Raw genomic sequence first — 21903 nt, 5'->3', positions numbered from 1 at the left:
TGATGGTATTTATATATTGTTATTTAAGCCTGCATTGCTTGAAACAAAAAAAAAATGCAAATATTTTATTTTGAACCACACATACAGACTCACACATACTGTATAAATAGGAATATTTCTGTCAGGTCAAGATCATTTAAGGCAATCTTGAAACTCCTAATATGTAGGCAGGAAGGGAGGAAACCTAAGGGTTCATTATAGAAGGAATCTCTTGAAGCATACTTTTTGCACTTCACAATTAAAGAGCAATCTGGAAGGCCAAGTATAGTGTTTAAACTTAACCAAGTTGATGAATAAAATAGAAAATATCCATGATTACCAACCTATATCTTTGTCATTATAGTACTATATTTTCATTTACAGTGGAAACAAACACTTGATAAATATGCTATATGCAAAATGCAAATTTTTTATATGAGCCCATTACCTGTTACTTTTAACTAGAGTATAACAGAAAGTACATTTTCCTAAAATAAATTGAATTGGAATGCTTTGGGAGCAAATAAGTCTTTAAAATAGCTATTTCTTTTTTGGCAGCAGGGAAAACACCAATAGATTTCAGAAACTATAGAAAACTAAACAAAAACAAGCAAAATCTTGGGAAAATGTAGGGAGAAGGACTTTTCTAATCCATTGAGGTAGAATTCCAAACTTTCATATTTCTGTCAGATGGTAGGAAAAAATATGAAACCAACTTGAGGGCTGAGTTTAGCAGAAACATGTTTTGCTATAGCAGCCTATTATTCTGTGTTTTCAACTCTACAAATATTAATTCAAATATTATTAGTAAAGTATCAAATTGTTCCCACTTAGAGGCATATACATCTAGGAAATACTTATATGGTTGGGCTTTGCTTTATTAAAACTAAATAGTATTAGAAATTGTATAATAATTACAATGTTGGTCCAAATAGAAGGTCAGATCTTTTATCTATAATTGCTGACAACTCTTCATTTGTGTTGGATTGCCACCTTCTAATTCAGAAGCTAATTTGATTTTTGAAATGTTGCATATGGTTGATATAGTTAAAGACATTTTGCCTCTCATCTCTTCTTGAATGAGAAGCAAAATGTCTTGAAAGAAAAACAAAGTCCAGTTGCTTCTTTAAAAAAGCACTGTTGCGACAACCATGACCTGGATGACTGAGAATCTGAAGAGCTCCAATGAGTGGGAAAATGAAAGTAGAATAAAACGTTTACCTGCTTGGTTAGTGGTCACAGTGACAGACACAGCTTGGTCTTGGCTTGGATTTTGCTTGGATACTCCATTCACTGCCCAGATTTCAAAAGTGTAGTTAGTATGTGCCAAAAGATCTGTAATGGAAACCCTCGTGGACTTCAAACCATTCTGCTGAGGACTGAAGTGAACACCACTCCCACAGGACCGGCAGCGGTTCAGATCACTAGCTCCACATCTCTTACACACCACATTGTAAGAGACATCTTCACGGCCACCTTTGTTCTGGGGGGAACTCCATTCCAAATTCACTGATGTCTCATTGACATTGGAGATCAAGTTCTCAGGAGCAGATGGGGGACCTGCAAAAGAAAAGCATCCTTTTTTAAATTAGCTAAATAATTTTTTTAAAAAAATAGGAAGCCTCTTTAGAGAAATATCTACACAGGATTATGTAATTTCATTGGACTCAAGAGCTACAGTTGGGACTTTGAACATTGTGCCATGTGCTAATTTCCACAAAGAGGTACACTCAGGATAAATACTATATTTAATTTCAGTTCATTTAAATATTTGTAAATTGTTACGCGAACTGTTTCTATGTTTTCCTAATTCTGCTTTCTCTCATATTAAAAATTACAGTTGAGGGGCTTTCAAAAAACCCAGCAGAATATGTACAGCCTGGAAGCCTCATGATATACTTCTCTGACCTGCACTAAAGTTTCTTAATATGATTTGATTTCTTATTTGTACCCTATGACTATCATTAAGTGTTGTACCTTATGATTCTTGACGAATGTATCGTCTTTTATGTACACTGAGAGCATATGCACCAAGATAAATTCCTTGTGTGTCCAATCACACTCGGCAATAAAGAATTCTCTTCTCTTCTCTTCTCTTCTCTTCTCTTCTCTTCTCTTCTATTCTATTCTATTCTATTCTATTCTATTCTATTCTATTCTATTCTATTGCTTCATACACAATGCATTGCAAAAAGTAATTCTAGCATTTTGCTTCCTTATGTTTCAGTCAGAAGCTATCTTCAAATAAAAACTGCTCTTGTACAGCTACATCCATAGTTCCAAACTGTTGCAATATTTTCAGGATCAGACTCAATAAGATTAGCAAGAGTTAAAGATTTAACTATATATTCTTTTATTTACATTAGGCATTCTATATTCACTGAATATTCACAGATAGAAGCGAGGGAAAGGGTGTAGGTAGCTCCTTATATATACAATGGGTGGAGCTATATGTGGGAGTGGTGAATTATGAATACATTAAGAAGTGAAGAATAAGTTAACCCCTGATACCCTGTCTGTACACTATTTACACATTAGAGAATAAGGCATTTACATCTGACAAATCCCCCTCTAAATGCCGATTCGTTATACAACACCAGTTACACTCAGATTCAGGACAATACAAAACATACAACTTAGAGGTTAAATATTTATGCTGCTTAGAAGGTAAAGGCTTTGTCAATATATCAGCTAATTGTTCTGAAGTGTCGCAATGCACTGCTTTAATAAATCCATCCTGAGATAATTGTCTCACATGTTTAAATTTTATATCTATATGTCTGGACCTTTGTCCAATGGCATCAGATCTAGATATTTCAATGGCCGCTTTATTGTCTTCATGCATAACAAAGGGCAGAGCAGGTTTTTTCCAGACATCTGAAATTAAATCATTAAACCATACAAGGTTATTTGCGGCTTTGGATAAACAAACATATTCCGCTTCTGTCGTTGAAGTAGCCACTAGTTCTTGTTTACCAGTGTACCAGTAAACTGGACAGTCATTTAAGAGAAATACATAACCAGATGTACTTTTTCTGCATGAGGTGTCTCCAGCCCAATCTGCATCTGCATAACACGTAAGCTTTGGTTCTTTAATATCATTAGGCTCTAACATTAAACAAAAGTCTAGTGTACTTTTTAGATATCTTAAAATTCTTTTAACAGCTTCCCAGTGATACATTGTTGGTTTGCTGACATGCCTAGATAATAAATTGAGTGGTAAAGCGATATCTGGTCTAGTCCAATTAGATATGTAAAGGAGTGAACCTATGATTGATCTATAGAATGTATTGTCCTTGAACTCGGGAGAAGATTCATCAGAATTTCTTAGAAAGTCAGTTTGCATAGGTGTATCACAAGGTTTGGCATTGTTTAAGTTGCATTTATTTAAAAGTTCTATGATCTTATCTCTCTGGGTAAGTTTGAATCCCCTTTTTGTCTTATTAATTTGGACACCAAGGTATTTGTTTACCTTGCCTAAAGATTTCAATGAGAAATGCTCATTTAGTTTAGTTACAAAAGTTTCTCTTCTTTCTTTATGTTTTCCTATGTATAAAATGTCATCCACATAAATCAATACAAATTCAATGTAATCATCACCCCTCTTGACAAAGAAACAATTATCAGCAGTGGTAGCGTTGAAGTCCATGGTCTTAAGTACTTTTACTAAACAATCATACCACCGTTTACCAGATTGTTTTAGCCCGTATAAACTCTTGTTTAACAACCAAGTCTCATTTCTGTTTGTGTATTGACTATGAGGTGCTCTCACGTATATTTCTTTATCTAATTTTGCGTGTAGGTACGCAGTCTGTATGTCATATTGGAATACATCAAGATTGAGTGCTGATGCTACCACTAGAGCTGTTTTGACACTCTCTGTTCTTACAGTGGGGGAATACGTGTCAGTATAGTCCTCCGGATATTTCTGTGCATAACCCTGTGCAACTAATCTAGCTTTGTATAGAGTATTTCCTCCCTCTAAATTCTTAATTTTATATATCCACCTGGTACCAATAATTGTCTTATCTTTAGGTGCAGTTGCAGGTGTAAATACATTTAGTCTTTGTAAACTTTCCATCTCTTTCTTCATTGCTAATTCCCATTTTTCCTTTTCTTCGTGAGGAAGTTTTAACACTTCCTCGTATGTATTGGGTGTTGTTGGTTCACCATTCATGTGCATTACATAATCCTTGTATTTATTTGGCATTTGATTTCTGGTGTTTCTAATGATTTTTTCGGGTTTACTATCGTTATCATGCAAATATCTTGCTTCCTTTTTTGTTAGTGTGTCTGTCTTTATTTTGAGTTGGCTATTTGTCCAAGTTTTGTTTTTGTTTTTATATTTGTTGATATTTTGCTTTTCTATAGTCCCTTTCTCATGAGGTTTTGTATCTTCATGTTTATTTGGGAATATCTCATTAAGATGTAATTTAGACCAGTTAGCTTGTTCATGGAACACAGCTGTTCTGGAGACTATAAATTTGTTGTTACTATCAATGAATCTGTATCCTTTAGTGCCAGTCTCATATCCCATAAATCTGAGTCTCCTGGACACATTTTCTCCCTTTCTTCTTAATTGTTTAGGTATGTGTACGTCTGCTGTGACTCCAAATATATGCATGTGTGCTAATTTTGGTTTTCTATTATACATCACTTCATATGGTGTCTTATTTACAATGCTGGACCATGTTCTATTTTGTGTGTAATTTGAATAATGTAAGGCTTCTGACCAGAATTGTTTGCTTAAGCCAGCATCTTCCAATGTGCATCTAATCATGGTTTGTAATGTGGAATTTTTTCTCTCTGAAATCCCGTTTTGGAACGCAGAAAATGGACTAGATGTGTAATGTAACATTCCTTTGTCTTTTAACCATTGTGAGAATTCTTTAGACATGAATTCGCATCCTCTGTCTGTCATAATTTGTTTTATTTTGATGTTGTGTTGTGTTTCTATGCGTTTGTAAAATTCTTTAAATTTTTGAAATGTTTCATCTTTGTGTTTTAATGTATAAACAAATCCATAGCGGCTATAATCGTCCACTATTGTCAGGAAGTAACGTTTTCTATAAGTGATTGATGGAGTTAATGGACCAACTAAGTCCATGTGTACTAAATCAAAAATTTTGTTAGTTGATCTGGTAGATTTTCTTGGCCTGGGACTAGTTTTTAGTTTTGTAGATTTACATACTGAGCATTCCAGATAATTTTCACAATTTTTTATTTTAACACCTTCTGCGTGTTCAGTCATTTTTTGCACTACAGGAAAACTGGCATGTCCTAACTTCCTATGCAATATGTGAGCACACTCATCATGAATTGGTTTACCTATCTTTGGCTTCTTATCGTTGTGTGCATCTGTGTGATCATGAGATATTTTACATTCATCATTGTCACTGTTGCTAACATTCTCATCATCTATTTCAATACAATCTTCCATATTTGAATCAATGTTATGTAACCATTTTTCTTTTGTTATCAGATAAGGTAGTCCTCCTTTAGTCACCACAGTGCCTACATTTATTTTATTCTTTTCCAAAGTTGCCTTTCCTTTTGAAAAGACAATGTTAATGTCAGAATCTCTGCTTAGTTTTATGGCACTTAATATGTTATGAGGTATTTCAGGTATTAGTAATACCCCCTCTATTTTTCCTAGACCAGGCAAGGTCACATTTCCTCTACCTAATACTTGAACCTTTTCTTGGTTAGCTACCTTAATTACAAATTTATCTTCTGCAAATGAAGACAATATACTTTTGTTATTAGTGGTGTGATTAGTTGCTCCAGAATCAATAAGCCAATTATTGTTCTCACTTTGTTGTGTGTTAGTGTTGTCTTGTTTATTTAATCCATTCAGTGAACCAGACTTTCTATCCTTTGAATTGTCTCTGCCCCCTCTATTCTCTCTGTGATTTGGTGGGCTCCTATATCTATGCCTTTCTATGGAAGGCTGTCTATAATCGTATTTGTTTCTGTATTCTGATCTATATCTTTCTTTTAAGAATTTTGGGCAATCTCTTCTATTGTGTTCCCTGGATCCACAATTATGACATTTAAATGTTCCACTATATTTTTCTTGGAAAGCTACTTTCCTATATGGTTTATGTTCTGTGTGATTGTTAGAACGATTCCTTCTAGAATTATCTTCTGTTATCAATTTGTTAGATAGACTTTCTATGGATAAATACCCTAGATTGATTGTGTCTAAATGTGACATAAAATTGTCCCATGATGGATCAAGTGAGTTGATAATAACACTTTTCATTGTTTGGTCTGAAATCACCTCCCCCCTCAAATGCAGTTCAGCTCTTATTTTGTTCAAAGATATTAAATGTTCACTTATGGAAACCCCTGGTTTTATCCTAGATGAAAAGAAGTCTTTAGATATCCTTGTGGTGGTAGCTACACTGTCACTGTGAAACAAATTAAACATGCATTGAATAATTTCTGAAACAGTCAAATTTGGCTTAATGCTGTGATACATTGCAGGAGACACACTAGATATTATTAAGAAAAAAGCTCTATGGTGTAAACAATCTATTTTTAGTGTCCAAGGTCTTTTTGGGGGACTAGTGATAAAAAACAGTAAGTTTTCCTTCATAAAGACAACCTGGAGCTGTTGATACCATTCTTGTAAATTAATGCCATCAACCCTTAGTTTTGGGAAGTCACTGGGTAAATTTCCGACATTATTGGGTCCATTACTTACAACCTGAGGTAGTCCGTGGTCTCATAAATGCAGAAAATTGCAAAACGGCGTGGGGATGCTCGCTACGAGTCTGCATGATCTTCTCTCCAGTTCATGTCTTCCCGGATCGTCAGCGTAGTTTCGCGCATGCGCGTTGCTCATTTCTTCTTCGGCGTCGTCGTGAAAGGTTCTCCTTATTGCGGCTTGCTCGCTCTGCTCTTCTTCAGATGAGTCGGTCTCTGGTTCGACTTTGGGGGTTCTGACGACGGTGGCTGTTCTTCCTCTTCTATTGAGAGCGTTGGTGCTTGCTTCGGTCTGCGGCGTAGGGCGGTATCGGCAGGGCTCTCTGGGTTCTGGCGTCAGCGCTCTAGTAGTCAGGATGGGAGCGGGCAGGTCTTGAGGCATTGGCTTGCTCGCTCGCTTTTTCGGCATCTTTTTAGTAATTTTCAGTTTTGGCCCAAATGCAGCAAAGAGCGTTTTCATCGCTGATTTTATTTGGTGTTTTGTTGGATCTTCCTCACTTTCTGGTTCTGATTCTTCTGAGGTGTTTGAATCTTCCTTTTCGTTTTCGTTGTCTGATAACATTTTTCGCGCCAGAAATTTTGAATTGAGCTTGCTGATTGGTTCTGCTTCGTTCATCTTGGAGGCCGGTTGAAACCAAGATGGCCGCCATTCAAATTTTCGCGCGGGATCATCGTTTTTCTTCTTTGTAATGATTTTCTCCGCAGTCATATCACTCACTATTTTTGGATCTTTAGGTTTTTCATTGGTGATGTTTTTCTCTCTCGCTGCTCCGCTGTTCTTCAGCATATCTTGGAGGTTCGCGATGAGGCTTTCATCATTCTTCTGGCTTTTTAATAGTTTTAATATCTCTGACCTGAGTTCGTTATTTTCTATTTCGATTTCCTCCTGGTCATCAATTATTTCTTCGTCTTCAGTGGTGTATTCTTCGGATTCTCTCGAAATTGCATTCGTGGATTCGTTGATTATTTCTTGTTCCGTTTCCATTTCTTTGCTGTAGGCCCTGGTGTTGGGCCTATCTTTCTTAGACATTTTAAAGTTTTTTATTGAGTCAATTAACCATCCTCTGCTACCAGTTTGTTGCAATATTTTCAGGATCAGACTCAATAAGATTAGCAAGAGTTAAAGATTTAACTATATATTCTTTTATTTACATTAGGCATTCTATATTCACTGAATATTCACAGATAGAAGCGAGGGAAAGGGTGTAGGTAGCTCCTTATATATACAATGGGTGGAGCTATATGTGGGAGTGGTGAATTATGAATACATTAAGAAGTGAAGAATAAGTTAACCCCTGATACCCTGTCTGTACACTATTTACACATTAGAGAATAAGGCATTTACATCTGACACAAACATATTTCCATTTGTAAATATCTGGCTGGACAGAAAAATGTATAAGCAAATGGCCAACATACCATGTGCTGTGCAGTACCCCCCCCCCAAAAAAAAGCCCACCAGCTACATCATCAGTCATTTATTTGAATGATTTGGGATATAAGAATGAGATGTCATACAATTTTTTTCTATCCGCTAACTCTAAGAATAGATTATCACTGCTTACATGCATATATTGTACTTCTTAGTCTGGAAGAAAACAGAACACAGCAGCCAATTTCTGAATGTGCCTGTTGTTGAAGTAAGGCCCAAAGCAAGATCATAATAGCCTTAACATGAGGAACGAGTGTCTGAATGAAATGTTTTTCTGTTCTTTTATCCTGACCCTTGTTTTGATCACCTTCCTAACCTTGTTTTTTACTAGTTACTGAACATCAAAAGTAAAAACTACTTATTGTTCTAATCTCCTATCCACACATGTTTATTCCCCTTCCTAACTAGCATCTCTATATTAATTCATTAGGGTTTTGTTTTGTTTTTGTTTTGTTGTTTGTGGGAGGGCTAGGGGCACCGAAGCATCAGGAGACTTAATATATCCAAGGTAATGTCTATATGACTTCAAAGAGTCTGATATTACACGTATGTCTAAGCTTGCATTTTCTACAAACCACACACACACATAACTGGGTTCTAATTTAATATACTAAAGCACTATATAGGTAAAGCTGGTCTTTGGAAAATGTAGAAGGATATCTGTACCTGAGATACACACATGTGAATGAAAAAACATGTTGTCAATGAGGAAAAGGTGAGCAGTCTATGTGCAAGTATATAAATGTCTGGAGAGCCTAAAGAAAAATACTGTAGGAATGAGAAATATATACAAGATGAGATAACAACGGTTTTTCACACGGTTTGTGAAAAAACATTTCATTGTGCATCTATGTGCGCATTAATGGAAGGAGTTTGTTCTCCCTATAATTAGAAATTATGTAAATTGTCTTCAACATTCAATTCTTAGGCATATTTGTTGTCAGAAATACAACATCTTGAGCTCCTTGAGAAAAGATGACATATACATCAGATTAATAAATTCTTCCTTGATGGCTTGCAGGGATAAAGTCTACATAGAATACAGAGATGCCAGATAACAAATTGTTGCTTATACTCAATGATTTCTATCTCCCAATTTCAGAATTGGTACCTGTTACATCAATTACAACAGCTTTAGGGTTTAATAACACAGTATCAGTCAGGTTCATTGAGATACTCTTGAAGGGGCTTGGTTCAATTTTATGTATGAAAATGTGCTGCTCTGAATCAAGTACACCAATCAATAATTTGTGCATGGGACAGAGAAGGGTAGAGCACCAACAGAGAAGCAGTCAAGCACAAAACAGAGAAAACTGAGGCTTGTAGTATGCTTGTGTACTTCCATACAGGTAGTGTGTAATGGGAATTAGCAAATTCAACCCTTTTTGAATTAAGGAAAAAGAAGGGTAACAAACACCCTTTCTGGCATAGCCAGCAAACTATGTTTAAGTAACAGAAGAAAAATTCCAAAATATCCCTCCTGGCCAAACAAGAAATGAAGTGAGGGCTATTTCAGGTACTTATCACAACTCATGCACATTACATTAAATCCTGGATCTGAAACACATTATGAGGTCTGAAGGCTAAAATGTGTGCACTATTTTCTTTGGTACTTACTGACCATTTGACTTAGCATATTTTAAAAAGTATAATTTCAATTTTAAAAAATGGGAAACTAGCATACTATGAAGCAGACTACCAACCTCAAGCATAACCTAGTTTTCCATCAACGTCATTGGGCTATACCAGTGGTGGGATTCAGCCAGTTCGCACCACTTCGGGAGAACTGGTTGTTAACTTTCTGAGCAGTTTGGCAAATTGGTTGTTGGAAGAAATCATTAGGGCAAAGAACCAATTGTTAAATTACTTGAATCCCATCACTGGGCTATACACATGTGCCGGAAGCTTTTGGAATATAAAACTATGAGGAGCTGAGGCTTAAAGTTTCATTTTTGCCTTCTGGCAAATAGGTGTTTCTTCCATTGCTGCACCTATCATGGCAATTATTCTGTGAAAGTACCAATATGTTCCTAAAATTCCAAATGTGTCCATAAACCAAAACACTTACAGCTCTCTTTATTAACACACCGACTTTTCATAGTTATAAACCTGGATGCTGGAATAGGATACATGTCAGATATTTACCTTGGTTCAAGGAGTTTGTTTTCAATGTTTATGGTTTTAATATTTTAAATATGATTTTATATTGTTTTAATGCTGAAACTTTTTAAATTCATGATAGGGAGCCACCCAGAGTTGCTTTATTTATTTATTTATTTATTTATTTATTTATTAAATTTATATACCGCCCTATTCCTAAGGGACTCAGGGCGGTGAACAGCGAACGATAAAAATACATGTAATACAAACGTTAATAATAAAAAACCAATTAAAATATACTAAACATTCTGGTCCTAGATAATTCAAGACATCCCAGTTTAAAATAAAATCAAAAAGCAATATAAAGGGAAAGTTAGGCCAGGCCGGCCTGCTGAAACAGGAATGTTTTGAGGGCACGGCGGAAAGTGCGCAGATCCGGAATCTTCTGTATCTCTGGGGGGAGCTCGTTCCAGATGGTGGGTGCCCCCACAGAAAAGGCTCTCCCCCTGGGGGCCGCCAGTCGACATTGTTTGGCTGACGGCACCCTGAGAAGCCCCTCTCTATGGGAGCGTACTGGGCGGTGAGAGGCTATTGGTGGCAGAAGGCGGTCTCGTAAGTACCCCGGTCCTAAGCCATGGAGTGCTCTAAAGGTGGTAACTAAGACCTTGAAGCGCACCCGGAAGACCACAGGGAGCCAGTGCAGCTCGCGCAGGAGGGGAGCCACATGGGAGCGCCATGCTGCTCCCATAACTACCCGCGTGGCCGCATTCTGGACCAGCTGGAGCCTCCGGGTGCTCTTCAAGGGGAGCCCCATGTAGAGAGCATTACAGTAGTCCAGGCGTGAAGTGACGAGGGCATGAGTGACCGTTTTTAACGAGTCCCGATCCAGAAAGGGACGCAACTGGCGAATCAGGCGAACCTGATAAAAAGACCTCCCGGCCACAGCTGTCAAGTGTTCTTCTAAAGACAGCCGTGAGTCCAAGAGGACGCCTAAGTTGCGAACCCTCTCCGTGGGGGGCAATGACTCATCCCCAATAGTCAGTGATGGCACCAATTGACTATATCGGGACGTCGGAAACCACAGCCACTCGGTCTTGGATGGGTTGAGCCTGAGTCTGTTCCTCCCCATCCAGATCCGTACAGCCTCCAGGCACTGGGACATCACTTTAAGGGCATCATTGGGGTGGTCCGGGGTGGAGATGTATAGCTGAGTATCATCAGCATACTGATGATACTTCACCCCAAAACCACGGATGATCTCACCCAGCGGCTTCACATAAATGTTGAACAGAAGGGGTGAGAGAACCGACCCCTGTGGCACCCCACATACAAGGGGCCTCGGGGTCGACCTCTGCCCCCCTGTCAACACAGACTGCGACCGATCAGATAGAAAGGAGGAGAACCACCGCAACACGGTGCCTCCCACCCCTAACTCTTCCAACCGGTGCAGCATGATACCATGGTTGATGGTATCAAAAGCTGCTGAGAGGTCTAATAGGACCAGGATAGAGGAGCAACCCCTGTCCCGGGCCCTCCAGAGATCATCTACCAATGCGACCAATGCCGTTTCCGTGCTGTATCCAGGCCTGAAGCCCGACTGGAACGGATCTAGATAAGCCGATTCATCCAAGTACTGAGGAAGCTGTCGCGCTACCACACTCTCAACAACCTTCGCAATGAAGCGAAGGTTGGAGACTGGATGGTAATTAGCCAACACTGCTGGGTCCAGAGAAGGCTTCTTGAGGAGAGGCCTCACCACCGCCTCCTTCAAGGCAGCAGGGAAGACACCCTCTCTCAAGGAAGCATTTATAATCCCCTGGAGCCAGCCTCGTGTAACCTCCCGAGAGGCCAGCACCAGCCAGGAGGGACACGGGTCCAATAAACATGTGGCTGCGCTTAGTCTGCCCAGTATCTTGTCCACGTTTTCCAGAGTCACAGAATCAAACTCTTCCCAGATAATATTCTCAAGACTTGCCTTCATCCTCCCTCCCGAATCTACCCAGTCAGAGTCCAAATTTTCCCGAATCTGAGCGATTTTGTCATACAAATATTGTACAAAGTCCTCGGCTCTACCCTCCAAGGGGTCCTTCCACGCTTCCTGGTGGAGCAGGGAGCGGGTCACCCTAAACAGGGCGGCCGGGTGATTATCTGATGACGCAATAAGAGCGGAAAAATAGTTACATTTTGCCGCTTTTATTGCCACCAGGTAGGTCTTAATATGAGACCTTACCAGTGTTCGGTCAGATTCAGAACGGCTGGCCCTCCAACTGCTCTCCAGGCGTCTTTTCCGGCGTTTCATCTCCCTCAGCTCCTCGGTGAACCAGGGAGCCAGGTGAGATCGACGCCGGGTCAGAGGCCGCAAAGGCACGACCCGGTCCAAAGCTCCAGCGGCCGCCCTATCCCAGACAGCCACTAGGTCTTCAGTCGAGCCGTGTGCCAGAGCCTCAGGAAATGGCCCAAGCTCCGTCTGGAACCTATCCGGGTCCATCAGGCGCCTGGGGCGGAACCACCTCATCGGTTCCGCCTCCCTGCGGCGGGGTGTGGCGGTTCGAAGGTCAAAGCGAAGGAGGGAGTGATCTGACCATGACAAGGGCTCGATCGCTATATCCCCTATCTCGAGACCACTCAGCCACTGACCAGAGACAAAAACCAGGTCCAGCGTGTTTCCCCCCGTGTGAGTAGGGCCATGAACTAACTGGGTCAGGTCCATGGCCGTCATGGAAGCCATGAACTCCTGAGCCACCTCAGACGCCTCACCGACGGATGGCAGGTTGAAGTCCCCCATGACCATAAGTCTAGGGGTATCAATCGCCACCGCGGCTATAACATTGAGTAGTTCAGGCAAGGCCGCTGCCACGTGGCAGGGAGCCAGGTACGTAACCAGCAGGCCCATCTGCACCCCATGACCCCACTTCACAAGGAGGGACTCACATCCGGCCGTCTGAGGAACAGTGGCCTCCCTCGGACTAAGACCCTCTTTAATGATAACTGCCACCCCCCCGCCCCTTCCCTGTGACCTTGGCTGATGAAATGCCCGGAAACCGGGTGGGCACATCTCTATGAGAGGGACTCCACCCTCCTGGCCCAACCAGGTCTCCGTAATACCCACCAGGTCCGCTCCCCCCTCCTGAACAAGATCACAAATGAGGGGGGCTTTATTTAAGATGGGCAGCTATATAAATGTTACACATGCTGTACATACAAACATACATACATACACAAATGTATTGTTGTGGATGCTCTATTCATTTTAACAGAATCTGTATAGCAGTGCCCTTGTGGCATTAAAATAAACCACAGTCATCCTTAATATCCACTTTTATAAATCTTGCAGGATTGTTCACACAGACAAACTTGAAGGGCTAAAAAAAAATATTGCGAACACAACTTTGGGATTTCTTTCTCTCCTACTTTCTCAGAGGACAGAAACAAGGAAATGTGGCACATTGCCAATGAGTGCAATATCTTTTTGAAGGAAATAGGTCTAGCTGAAAAAGAAATACTTCCCGCTTCACATATTGTCAAGCCACCACCTTTATTGAGAGAATCTGCAATAAAGATCCCAGTAGGCTTTTACAATTGAGAAACCAAACAAACCTGTCCTTTTGTTGACATAAATCTTTTCTGACACACATTACCCTTTAAGAAACAAAACAATAACACTCTTCAAAAACATCAGTGAACAGACACTGTTTAGAAAGGCCTCTGAGCAATTACTATGACTAAGACTTTAATAGTGTCTGCCCAGACTACATTTTCATGAATAATCTGCTGAGCAAGTTACTCTGAGCAAATTCTTTGGGTGTGATCAGATGCTATCCTCAATTAAAGCTTTTTACAACTTCACCAGATGGAAAGGTTGTTGTGTATGAGATGTAATCACCTTTTCAGGGCAGTTTTCTACTGAGTTGAGTGATGATGAAAGTGATGGCTATTTTAATCCCTCAGCATCTCAGTTTTGAAGTAGCCTATAGACTTTGAAAGACAAAGTAATGTGTACTAAAATTTCACTCTTTTTTTTTTTTTTTTTTGAGGAGCCTTCCCACAGGGGTGAGTTCATTTGTTTTGATACACAGGTAGGGTCTTGATTACTGCTGATAATGAATCTCGTGAAATGGTTGAGAATTTGCACTATTCAAAGTGATATTTCTGGGAAAAATAGGGTAATTGGTTTCAGCTCAGTGGAAATATTATTTTTTTATTTTTTTCAAAAAAATTGTGCTTTTTAATGAAATATAATAGCAAAAGATTAAAAGAATATATTTACAACTTTAAATTATTTTTAATAAATTTGCCCTTGAAGACTGCTTAGAAGCTGTAGGTAATACAGGAAGTGGTAGCACGATTGTTACCTTTCTTACCTCAATTATTTTTTATGTGATTTTAGCTTCTTTTATTTTTTTTCTAATGAATTATAACCTGCTGTGAATTCTTCTAGATAGATCTCATAAACATTTAAAATAAATAAATCAAGAGGACAAAGGACAAGCTGGAGAATAAGCCCATATCCAAAACAAATCTGCTATCCTCCATATTCTGCTCTATTTCTTCAAAATAGCCTCCTCCTTTTTTTTTAGCCTTCTTTTTCTCCATTTTTCACATAATTAGTATCTAAAAGCCTAACGGCAACTACACGTGCAATAGCTTCAACTGTGTTCATATAGTCTCTCAGTAAGTGAGCTTTGACTTGTATTAAACATGACCTGGTATCAGTTTATCTAACCTGATTATTGCACTATTCAGACTTGCATTAATCACAACCTATCTGTTTGGCCCCTACATTACCAAGTCCATAGTCAGGTTTCTGGGTTATGAAATCTATAATCCCCTTCCTATGAAAGATTTCCTAAACTGAATATTGCCAGCTTTCAGTTGCAGGTGAAAAAAACCTTCAAAAAATTCTTACACTCTTTTGCAGGCATTTTCTTTGTCAGTCTTTTTATCAATTTTTTATTCTATTCATTTCATGTATACTTGATATACAATATGAATAATGTACACAGACACAGACACAAAGATAAAATAGCTGAACAAAAGCACATGATTAGCTGAAGAGCAAGGTGTAAGTTTTTGCAGACAGTGGAGTCCTCTTACTCCAACTGTTTAAGCGTTAGTTGCAAAAAACCCACAGAACAATGAGCATAATGGGAAGACGTAAATTAGTCACTTCATCCACTATTTTCTTTTCGACAGGTATCTTAGCCACAAGAAAATACATTGGAAACCAGTAAATACAAGTGAATTATGGTTCTCCTATGTTGCAGAGCTTTGGGAGAAGAGAAAGCAGCCACATCATATTAAGAATAAGATGAAAGTGACAGAAGTTTGTTGTTGTTTTTCTGGTTTCTGCAAACATTTCCCTTTCCCTCAGTTTCCTGTACTCTGTCCATGCTAGTCAACAACATTCTTAAATTTTAGAAGATTTTCAGGGACCCAGGCTGGGAAAATGTGGCAAGAGGAAAGCATCCTTCAATCACATAATTTTTATTTCCTGGATATACCTACTGTACTTGTTGAAACAAGAGAACTGTTTTAGTTGCAGAAATGAAAGTATCATATTTATTATAGTCTGTAAAAATCTAAGGAGAGCCACTTTGGTGTAATGATTAAGGCACCAGGACAGAAAACAAGAGACCGTGAATTCTAATTCCACCTTGGATACAAAGTGAATTGTGTGACCTTGAACCAATCACTCTCAACCACAGCAAGGAGACAATGGCAAGCCACCAATGAAATCCTACCAAGAAAACTACAGTGATTTCTCCAGGTACTTGCCAGGAATCAACATCAAGGGTATCCCACCAAAAAATATTCTCCGAAAAATCTATGAACATATTATCTAAATTAAGGCACTTTTGTAAGGATTCCCTTCTCCTTCTCTTGATTTTGCATTTTAAAACTGGACTAGTAGTATTAAGAGATTGTTCCTTAAAAAAGCAAAGCAATTATGGTATCACAATTCTTCTTAGTTGCCTCTCAACTTGAGTCACATCAGCATTCCAGATTCCCCTATGTCCATCTAAGAGTTCAACAGAGAAATCTATTGTTTGGTGGGATCTGCAATTATATATTTTTTAACTTCGAATGAAGTGACATCATGCTGTACTTCAAGGATATTTTGCAGCTTCTTTTATTCAGCTGCCTTTAGTAACACTTGCATGATAAAGATTGTGCTGTTATCTCCCATATCTGCAAATCATTTGCTTGAAGGGGGGAAAGGCAAAAGTAAAAAGAGAGAGAAATAAATAAAGCTATTAGTTTGATCTATATTTCTTATTAGAAATTTAATTCTGAAGATGCTAGGCATTAAATAACTGCCCTCCTTTATGAGTCATATCCTATTACAGTATACTTTAAACGTAAGCAAAATTAAAAGAGGTTGATTGTGCTAAAGCTCCAGCTAGCAGCTCAAAATGTTTTTTTCAGACTAGGCCTTATGACAGAGAAAACTTAAATTGATTAATAGAAATAAAGATGAACTAACAAGAAAAACTGCCCAGTATCATTATTGTAGCCCAGCAGGGGAAATGAGAGATCCGATTTACAATACTGCTATGACAGTGACTAGGTGATAAATCAGCATTTGAATCTTTTATTTATTGTGGACTATTATAATATACTCTACATGAGGCTGCCCTTGAAGAATTTCTGGAAGCTTCAGCTGCTGTAAAATGCGGTTGCATAGGCAGTTACGTGTGTCCCTAGAAGACAAATATTACATCTCTGTTCCAAGAGCTGCATTGGTTACCAGTTTGTTTCCAGGTCCAATTCAAAGTCTTAGTTTTGACCTTCCGAACCCTTCATGATATGGGGCCAGTTAACTGAGGATCTGCCTCTTCCTCATTATAACTATCTGTTCCTTCATGTAGGAGAAGTATGCTGCAGATTCCACCTGCCAAAGAATTTCATCTGATGGGAACTAGGAAGCAAGCTTTTCTGCAATGGCCCTATCCTCTGGAATATCAATGCTTGATGGGGATGGCGAATGGGAAGGATAAATTTATTTGAAAAGAGATTGAACTGGTCCAAAATTAGAACTTCTGTATGAATACTGGTAGTCCTCACACGATGACAGTGATTAGAACTCAAATGTTTGTCACCACACAGTTTTAAAGTACACTGTCATATAATGTGCCACTTAGGACTCAGTGGCAATTCCAACACTTTCAGTTGCTGTCTCTAAACAAACTATCACTGGCCATTAAATAAGGATATCACATGGTCAATATTTACAACCTTCTGCTTTTTTCCCTATTGACTTTGCTTGTAGGAAGCTGGAGAAAAAATTATCAATGGCAATCATGGGATCATGGGATGCTGTGACTGACTTAAATTTGAGGATGCATGAAAATTACCACTAGTCTAGCATTGTTGTAAATTCAAATGGTCACTGGATAAGTAGTTGTTAAGTAAGGCCCAGCTGTTGTTCACTGCATCTGCTTATTCTTTTTTACTTTTATTATATTGTATTCCAATCTCTTCCCTACCTCATCACCCACCCACACTTCCATAATTGATGTATTGATTTCTTAGACTAATTGATTAAGACTTCCCATAGCATTATGACTTTGTGCTACAAGAAAGTCCACTTCCACTTGCAGGATAAATGGGAACTATGGATTCTTCCTTCCATGGCTTCATTCATCACATATTTTCTAAGCTGCCAAGAATGTATCAATACTGTCTTAAGGTTGAGAGCTTAAAGCCCTTCAGATCAGCACTTCAATGTTAATCTCTTTTCCTCTTTTCTGTCTTGAAAGACAGGTTATAAGCCACAGCAAACAGTGTGGCTATTGCAAGTTTGACTTTGAAAGAAAAAAAAAAAAGCTGTAACCCAAGAGCTATATTTGTAGCAGTTATTTTTTCTCCTAGGTCACCTAATATTGGGAGTGAATTTTCCCATTAAAGATTACTCTTACTTTACAGCTGTTTGTTCATTCTTGAACACTGGCCTTATATGTTTTTACAAGGGACTCAACTGGGTACACTAAGTGCAGAAGTCACTTAAAATATTAACTATCAAGTTCTGTCTATACTTTCTAGAGTATATGCAATCCATCAGTATTGTATATCAAAGAAATGATCAATCTAGAATCAGATTGATCAATCAGATTTGATCAGATACTGAAAGTCTCACTCTAACTCAAGGCCTAGGAAAAAGACAGGTTTTCAATGTTTAAAGATTAATTGATCACTGATGCAGAAAGTCTACTTCCTGCATCCCCTCAGGTGACACTGTGTAATCAACAGGACCTGGCGAATGGGCACTCTGCCTGATCATAAAGGATGGGTAGAAACTATAAGAGCCAGGCAATCTCTCACACAGCTAGGCCTTATGTCATGAAGGGTTTTAGGAGATACTCCTTAAATTGCATCCAGAAGCAAATGGTTGGTCTAATCTAATAAATGATGATTAAAGAAACATTAATCATAAACTGACCTAGCATTTAGAAGCAGCAAGAGCAACGAGAGTTAAATTTTAAGTGTAAATTCTCAAATAGCCAAAACATTGCATCCATATCAAAGATATAGAAGTTAAAAGTTTAAGGAAAAATAGAAAAGTTTGCAGAAGTATATATCCAAGGCGAGAATATCTTTGCTGGTGTTTTTGCTTTTTCTATTTAAATGAAGACTGGATATTATGAGTAGAAGCAGAATGTAGAAAATCAACATCAACAGAAAATGTTGATAATAAAACAAGATAATATCTGCTGATAAAACAAGAAAATAAGTTTGAATAGGAATTTGTACAAAGAAAGACTCTATTCAAACTCTATGCAGGGTTAGTTTAGTTGATACTTGGACAGGGGATGACCAAGAATGATACATTAATAAGTAAGTCAGCCCTGGAAGCCATCTTTTTCTTTGGATCTTCAGGGCTGCCACACTTGGTGCTGTGAGAAACTGGGAGGGGGGATTGCATAGAGCGGTGGAGATATTTAGCCATAATAACATTTCTTTCTCTGAAAGTCAAGGACAATTGGCCCTGCATCTGGAGTGGCATGACTGGGAGGCATCTCCAATTGGGACAGTGCGTTGAATGGCCCATGTGATGGACATGTGGGTGCAAGGGAAAGGACTTGGACTAAAAATTATATAGGCATGTTCATTATGTCACCAGTAAGTTTTTAATTTTTTGAAGGAAATTTTTCTTATTGTCCACTTGCCCAACAAAAGAGCTGTAGCCTTTATTCCCTAAACACTCAGATCTCTATAAAATAAAACATGTAAATGATGAAAGCCTTGCAAGAACTCGTTGCACTTGAAATCTTATGAATTATATTGGTTGGTTGGAGACAGGGAGATTATACACCAGAGATTATACAATAGCAACCGTAGGTAGAAAAAATGTACATAACATCAGAAAAAGTTGACTAAAAGAGCTTCCAAGGGTTGTCGGGGGGGGGGGAGCGGAATCATTAGGAAATTCAAATCGTGCTCAGACTTTAAAACCATACTATTCTATCTAATTTATTTTGTCTACTAATAGTGAATTAAATTACAGATAAACCCACTATAAACATTGGTTTGTATGTTTAGAATTAATGGAAACGGGGAAAAAGAAAAGACAGTCAATATCCTTTCAAGGCTCTTCTTGTAATAAGCTTGTTTATTTATGGTTGTTGTGTGCCTACCAGTGACCTCAGCATTGTGTAAGTAGGCTTCTGAAATTGTATGTAAAAGGTATGTTAAATAAAACAAAACTGGATCTTTTGCAAAAATTAAAGAAAAATATCCCACTTGTTTTTTATATACTCAATGGCTTCGTGAAAATTCCTAGGGTCCATTTTCACGTAATATTTAGATTTCTGTCTAGAGCCCTTGACCTTGGAAACAAGGTAAGGGCCATTCATTTTCACAACAGAGTCGCTCAAGCACTCGTGGAATCCATGCTGAGCTTCATTGTAGATTGCCCATCATTTCATTATGCTTCATTATGCTGATAACTGTCAGAAAGCATTAGAAGCAGAGGTTTTGAGTAATAGGACTGAAATGGTAATTTAAAAACAATATCCTTTCTAGGGGATATAAACAGTGAGCTACATTTAGCTATAAAAAGGCAAAACAACTTAAATTATACCCTCAATTTATAAGGAGGCCCTTTTCAATTCAATAGCAATCTGAAGCTAACATAGAGATTTTAGAAAGAGACACTAATTTTTTATATTTTAACATTACATTAAAAATGTGGAGTCTTTAAACTAAGTTCCCTTTTGCAAAGGATTTTACAGGGAGATTATTTTATGTCAATCAATTGCTCTTTGTTTGGATAGCCCAAGAGACCAAATTATTCACTATCATTTACAAAGAGACAGATTTACATTAGGCTTTCAAGATAGGTAGACAATATTAATTACCTTGACCTCATTGAGGTTAATATGTTTGATCAAATAAGTATCTCTCCTATATGCTAATATAACTTAAAGATAGACACCACACAGAAATAGAAAGAAATAATATTTGGGTGATTTTTTAAAATTGCTGGTATACTCTGGATTGTTTAATACCATGGTATTGTTTTATACATCGTTCTGAGTTGATTTTAACTTTCCCATTTTATTTTCATCTGATTTTTATTTTATTATTATTGAAGTTATTCTTTGCTTTAGAAATTACCAGAATCAAATTTCATGAAAAATAAATGAACAAAATCAAGTTCATTTCAAACAAAATCATAAATGAAAATATCATTTTAAAATTGATTTAAATTGTATCCATTCTCATGTGGAAAAATACTACATTTTCTAGAGATGAGTGATTTCCAAAACAACTGAAAGACAAATCCTTTGGAATAAAGCAATATATGTAAAATTACATACATATTGTTCTTCAATGTCATATTTTATCAATTTATTGCCCTTAAATTTATTTCTCTATGCTGCTGGCAGTCAGCATTCTATTCTGACAACTCTGAGTAGTTAATTAGGCTAGAATAATAACTGGCCAGTCATTCTAATTTTATCTATCAACATATACATTTCAGCTATCCGTCTGCTGAATTAGTATCTGTAAGCTTGGAGATATTTTGTTCCTATCACTTATGTGTAAGGCTTCTTATGAGCTGTTCAAGCCATGTTCATATCTTAGTGTACAAGTAATGTGAATGTATGCCACAATGCTGTAAGTATGCAAATCAGAATGCCAGGCTCAAATATAGGCTATTTAGTATATCCAAGCAATATAGTGTTTTCAATAAGGATGGATTCATTCGGCAAAAGATCTGAAGCCAGTGTGTATCATCCCACAATTTATGCCTAGAAGAGGGCATGTGATTAGAATTGCAAGAAGAGAACACTGCCAAGCTAACCCTGATAACTAACCAACCCACAGGATAGGGGTCAGGGAATCCCATTTATTTAGTGGATCCTGAGGTAAATGGAGAGTAATATTCCCAGCAAAACTGATGGCATACGGTCACTCTGCACACTGCACACTGAAGATACCTCCTCCATAACTATGCAAACTTCACCGCAAACACTCCCTTTGCCTCCTCCTCTTTCATCACTGATCTCCATTGAGGGTTTGCAGTGCTCCATTTTTATGATCTATGAAGCTCTCATGTGCACTCTTCACCAGCAGGAGCCTGCAAATTTAATCAGTCTTAAACCGCCCACCATATGCTGACAAACTAGCAGCTCTGCCATTCACTTTGGATATACACTTACTGTCTTTCACTTAGG

The 21903-nt window shown here is 38.2% G+C and overlaps 1 protein-coding gene across 2 annotated transcripts in view; it reads right to left on the bottom strand.

Annotated features, from left to right (window-relative positions):
• Nucleotides 1-21903, bottom strand: part of EPHA4 (EPH receptor A4) — a 171715-nt gene that overhangs the window by 81391 nt on the left and 68421 nt on the right. For both annotated transcript variants that reach the window (XM_034439431.3, XM_034439433.3), the window contains exon 5: nucleotides 1201-1539. In XM_034439431.3, coding sequence (XP_034295322.1) covers nucleotides 1201-1539 — 339 coding nt within the window. The remainder of the gene's footprint in view (nucleotides 1-1200; nucleotides 1540-21903) is intronic.

The sequence above is a fragment of the Pantherophis guttatus genome, chromosome 6 (genome assembly GCF_059756535.1).
Source record: "Pantherophis guttatus breed Tessera chromosome 6, ASM5975653v1, whole genome shotgun sequence".
In the NCBI taxonomy this organism is placed as follows: domain Eukaryota; kingdom Metazoa; phylum Chordata; class Lepidosauria; order Squamata; family Colubridae; genus Pantherophis; species Pantherophis guttatus.
The sequence above is the reverse complement of the archived record's forward strand: the minus strand, read 5'-3'. Positions and strand labels throughout refer to the sequence as shown.